This window comes from Drosophila mauritiana, chromosome 3R, assembly GCF_004382145.1.
Source record: "Drosophila mauritiana strain mau12 chromosome 3R, ASM438214v1, whole genome shotgun sequence".
Lineage (NCBI taxonomy): Eukaryota > Metazoa > Arthropoda > Insecta > Diptera > Drosophilidae > Drosophila > Drosophila mauritiana.
In genome coordinates this window covers 23,344,780-23,350,139 of record NC_046670.1, presented here as the reverse complement: position 1 = coordinate 23,350,139, position 5,360 = coordinate 23,344,780, and the positions used below count along the sequence as shown (strand labels likewise).

General features: G+C 43.0%; 2 protein-coding genes across 2 annotated transcripts; both read left to right on the top strand.

Annotated features, from left to right (window-relative positions):
* The first annotated feature begins 4,007 nt into the window (after positions 1–4,007).
* Positions 4,008–4,495, top strand: LOC117145526. The gene is made up of 2 exons (XM_033311217.1): positions 4,008–4,060; positions 4,268–4,495. The coding sequence occupies exon 2, from the start codon at positions 4,280–4,282 to the stop codon at positions 4,463–4,465; it is 186 nt and encodes a 61-aa protein (XP_033167108.1). The 5' UTR covers positions 4,008–4,060; positions 4,268–4,279; the 3' UTR covers positions 4,466–4,495.
* Positions 4,496–4,606: 111 nt separating this feature from the next.
* LOC117145525 lies at positions 4,607–5,111 on the top strand. Its single transcript, XM_033311216.1, has 2 exons — positions 4,607–4,711; positions 4,769–5,111. Exon 2 carries the CDS (start codon positions 4,792–4,794, stop codon positions 4,978–4,980), a length of 189 nt encoding a protein of 62 aa, XP_033167107.1. The 5' UTR covers positions 4,607–4,711; positions 4,769–4,791; the 3' UTR covers positions 4,981–5,111.
* The last annotated feature ends 249 nt before the right edge of the window (positions 5,112–5,360 follow it).

Below are 5,360 nucleotides of genomic sequence, written 5' to 3'. Positions count from 1 at the left end.
AACACACTGTTGAATACTTAAGTCTACTTATTATCATCGTTAGACTTTTATATATAGTATATAATAATATAAGCAAAAACAAGAAAGTCATAACTTTTTAGTAAAAGCTGGAGCTGGGATATTTTCTGAATTTTGAACTCAGTTTTTTTCGAGTGTTATAAATATTTACTTTGCATATATCCGCGCATGTATCTGAGGTCCAGTTTGGGGCAGACCTTGGCTGCATTTTGACTGCCAGCCGGCGAAAGATAAACAGCGACAGTTTTTCTACCCGATAAAGGGAATGGCCGTGGAGATGGAGAGGGTGCGAATGGGGTGGTGGGCTTGGAACCTTGTTGCCTTGTCTGCCAAACTCATTAAAACGAATCTTTTTTAATGGCCAAAAGTTTGCCTGGTTGCTGCCATAATCAGTTAAATTAAGGCCATGGCAGCTGAAAACTGTTTGCTGCCTGCCAATGTCGTTAGCGTTGGTCCACAAAAAATCCTGGCAGACATAAAGAGCGCTGCTAAAAAGTTATAGAACTATGCCACTGATTTTATTTCTATCTATTGATTGCTTCAAAATAACCATTAGCAAAGACAGCAAAGTGTGTAAACGAAGAACTTCCTTTATATTTCAATTTGTTTTATAAATTTTCTTAAATATTTTTTGTTAATTATCTCAAGTAGAAGAGGATAAATATCTTGCATAAACAATTTTGCTGTTAATTTTTAACAGCCAATTTCTTTCCCAAGTTTCCTGCTTTTATTCCTTTATCCGTTTATTCTTCCGTCTCCAGAAGGAAGGAAATCTCATTGGGAATTCAATATTCGGAGGCAGTGGCTTAAAGGCGACAACTTGTGTGTCAAACGCGCAGAGGCAACGCTAGCAGCGACTAACAACTTACTTAAGCCAACTGCAGGAGAAACACTCCTCGCACAAGAAGGCGATAGATGACGCAGGCACTGCCATATTCCATGTCACACTCTAAAACTCTAAAAGGCCGAAAAGGCAGCTCCACCACTGCCAGCTCCATCGCCAGCAGTCCCACATAAACGTGCTCCGTCGGCTGGAGAGTGTTTTGGGTCCTCCGATGCCCCGACTACCTCCCTCTTACCACTGAATACCCCTGGAAATCCCTGCACGTGGCCAACGGGATGGCCTGCACTCTTGTGCACTAATTACGAAAACTCAGCACGTTTTGCCATCGCATGGCTCAGCTTTTGGCCCGGTTGTCTGGCAGTTTGGCTGCTGCCTGTTGGCTGTTTTGGCTTGGCCGCCTAGTTGCCTTGTTGCCCGAGTGGTTAAATGCTGTGCGGAGCTGTGCTGCAGTAATAGCAGCAACATGCAACGCGACAGTTGCCTACACCCAGGAGAACTGCTCAAAACACAGGGAAAAATCACAAAGGAAAGGTAAGGATAGTATCCTGTGAGGATTTCAGAAGAGTACGCCATTTCCGAGGCAATAATTTTGAAGTTTGCGAACTGAAGAAGTTCAATTTCGTTGAAAATCTAAAATTTCTTGAAGCGTTTATTAACTATTAAAATTTATGTATTCTTATTAATATGTTTCACCATTATTTCTCATTGTGTAATAACGGCAGCAGAGTGCGGCGGTGGTGGCGGTGCTCCTGCAAAAGTTAAAAACATTGCGGCAAGCAATAAAATCAACATTGGTTTCGGTTTTGGCTTTGACTCTGCCCCAGCGGAGTCCTTCACTTACCGCCTCGCCCCCTCATCGCCTCCACCGCCCGGAGGCCCGCTGTGTAACTGTATTACTGATGAGCTTCAAAATGTGCTTGGCGTGCCACAATTTTACCAAAGTCAATGTCTGAGGTTGCCACCGCAGCAACTGGGCGGAAAAAGCCGCCCGGCATAAGCAGCGGGTTAAGGGCTAAAAACCAAACTGAGCTGTTCGTGGCTGCAGTAATGAGAAATGCAGCTCAGTTTAGCACGGCCAACAAAGGCGGTCTGCAAATATGATTGCCAAGATTTAAAACAAAAACTACAAAACAAAACTGAACGTAGTGTATTAGTTTTTTAACAAATAGTGCGTTTGGAATCCTTCAGCACTTTTTTACAACCCATTTCGAGATTTAAGGTTTCGCATACATATTGTGTATACCTAAATTGGAAAAATCTTGACACCCTTATATAGTGATACCTTTAGCGCTCAAACGAATCTGAGGTTTGGTCAACTACATATTTGCAATCTTTACGTCGGCAACATGGCTATAAAAATAAATTACACACAGCTTAAAACTTATGTGAGGTAGGAAGAAAAATGGCTTATAGACGCGCAGTGCAACCAAAAAAGCAGCTCACCGAATTGAGAGGTATAACAAAATGACCAATCGACCTCGGGTACCAACGGAGGAAATGTCCCGGGGAAGTTGGAGTGATGAACGTTATTGCTCTTTTGCTGGCTGCTCAATCGAAGTGATTCGCCCACACACACACATACAGCACACAGCACACACATCAATTCACAATCGTGGGGGTGGCGATACGGTGGGTGGGTAACGGCAAAGGTAAAGCTTCAAGCCGACAATGAAGACATTAACATGACCAACGACAACAGCCAACGACAAAACTCTCCGTGCCCCATAGCTCATCACATTAATCTTCTTAATACGCCCATCAATAATTCAAAGCCAAAGGCATGACCAACTGGACAAAATCGACCAGCTAAAAGTCCGAAACCCCAAAAACCCGAAACCCCAACAACTTGGCCAAGTGAAGAAGTCGCCTTCGACACGCAACCATATATATCGAACATATCCGAGTGTTGAGTGAATTATGAGCCACTACACACGCTCCAACTTCTTCGATTCTTTTCGCCTGAAGTGCCTCCTTCGGAAACAGTTTGTCGTCCATCACATGCAAACTATGGAGTAAAATATTTAGCTCTTGCCTCGCCTGACACTGAAACTTTATGGCTCGTTGGCATTTGATTTACGCCACAAAACTGTTCGGAATCGGGGAAAACCCAGATTCTGTACATAATTGTTTCAAGTGCTCATAAGTGCTGATAAAGTTTGGAACACACAAATGCCAAAATACTGATTAATTATTCAGGTATCAGCTAGTATAGGCTCGACTTCAACTTTTTACGCACCGAAAAAGTGTTTGGAAAACCCCATGTTCTATAAAAAAAACACAGGTCAATTTAATTTGACAACTGATAAGTATTTAATTTTACTCGCATCTGCCACATATTAGATTATGATTGTTTATTTATATTCCATGCTGGTGCTTTCATTCACTAGCAATAATCTCTTGTTTATGAAGCATAAAAATTATAAAGAATAATTAGTATCTAATCTAGACCACTATATAAATTCAAAAACTGTATATTAAAAGGGATTCTGCATATGGTTGCGGTCTTTAAAAATATTCAATGTCATCGACTCATAAATCGACTTTCTTTCACTGCATTTTTTGCACCCACCTTTCGCATCTTGCAACCAACTATCGAAAATTGCGACCGTAATTGTATATGAATGACATATGCTGAACGCACAAAAGCGCTGGAGAGCTGCCGTGTTGCCCATTGTGCTCCTGCAACTGACAGGCAGGCAGGCGCCCCGAATCCCAATCCCAATCCCAATCCTGGGGTCCATTGTTGGGCCTGGACAATGCCGAAAGTGCCACTCCTCGCCTGGCTTCACCTTGCACCACCTGGCCCCACCTGTTCTCTCGACAATTTGACGTCAGCTGCCTCATGCGGAATTTTTCTGTTGCCATTCGACATGGTCATCTCGCCATCGCCGGTTTTTCACGCCTACTTCAGAGCCCAGTCGACTGCAGTCAACCCCACGCAAATGCCCTTTGTTCTTGCTCCACTTTCTCCTGAATTGTTGCCCGCTTCCTTTTGCTGATGAAGATAGGCATCCAGCGGGCCACATGTGTCAAGCCTTCGCTGCTTCTTATCGGCGCCAGCTTAAATGTCACTAATTGGGTCAAAGGTTCGTCATGTATGCGATAGAGGCCCGAAATGTATGATTCCGTGGGTATAAAAGCAGCAGCTGCCTGCGAGGAATTTTAGTTTGCTCATCTACAAAGCGAAGACAGAAAGAAGTAAGTGATCGAAAGAGCTCCAACCAGCCTAGGATTTCCATAGCTTTTTCTTTGATGTTTTGATGAATATAAAATGAGTCAAAAAACAGAATTTCCTACACTTAACTCCTTGATTGATTATCAAACAAATTGAATCACTTCTGTTATCATCGTCTATTAAGTATTATTTAATAATTTCTTTTAATAAATATGTGTATTGACTTGCAGCCTGCAACCAACATGAACTTCTCGTGGCTCACCATCTTCATTTTGGCCCTCATCGCCATGACTGTTTCGGCCAAGAGCTGCCCTGCCCCATTCAAGAAGGATGGTAACAGGTGCACCGCAAAGCGCACCATCCGCGGAGAGTGCCCACAAAACTCCCAATACCAACCAAGCATCAATCTGTGTGTGTACAAAAACTAAATAAATAAAGAACATTATCAGGAAAAGTGATCGAATACATTTAAAACAATTTGAAAACAAATCTGCTTTGTTTAGCTGCTTATCAGCTGCTAGTGTTATCGTAGATCGGCTGCCTGTCATAAGTTAGAATCAGTAGAACTAGACCAAGGTCGAGTTGATGGAATCACTAGCTCGGCACATCTGTTGGTATATAAGACCCATCTCAGTTGCATCACTTAAAATAGTTGCATTTTCTAGTTGCCCAAGGTGAGTTGAGGCTGTTGAGTATTCCAATTCAAACTACGGATTTTCTTTCAAGTGCAGAACTCGAAAAGGATTTCATAAACATGCTTTTGAAATGCACTTGGCTCTTGGTTTTGGTCCTGTCCGTGATGGCAGGTGCCTTTGCCAGCAGCGGATGTCCTGCAGGATATAGTGCCGAGAACAATCGGTGCACCATCGAGCGTCCTGTTCACGGCTCCTGTCCCCCCGGATCATCCTACAGCCTGAACATTAACAAGTGCGTCCACTCCTAAGGATCTCGTCGAATGAACCATCCATTGAAAATACCAATATCTTAGATAAGTGAAAACAAAAGTGTAGAATTGCAAACAATAATGTGATGAATTAAAAAAAAATCATCGCGGATATACCTTTTGCCAGTTAACATCTCAGGTTTTCAACTTTCGCCTTTAAGCGAGTGCAGTTTTCGAATCAAGCTCACTTTGGGCCAATTATAGTTGCCTTTTTGTGCCGGCCATGGGAAGTGCAACAAGTGTTGAAGCTAAACGGGCATGAGTGAGGTCCAAAACTGATGAGGCTGAATGGTGATGATGATGGCGAGTGACGCCGTCGCCAGGCGGGCACGTTGTCCATTAGTTTATTACCATGTAATTGACTCAACGCTTGTCAGCCG

Excerpts from the sequence above, each read along its gene's own strand:
- LOC117145526 (XM_033311217.1), top strand. The coding sequence starts at position 4,280 with ATGAACTTCTCGTGGCTCACCATCTTCATTTTGGCCCTCATCGCCATG.
- LOC117145525 (XM_033311216.1), top strand. The coding sequence starts at position 4,792 with ATGCTTTTGAAATGCACTTGGCTCTTGGTTTTGGTCCTGTCCGTGATG.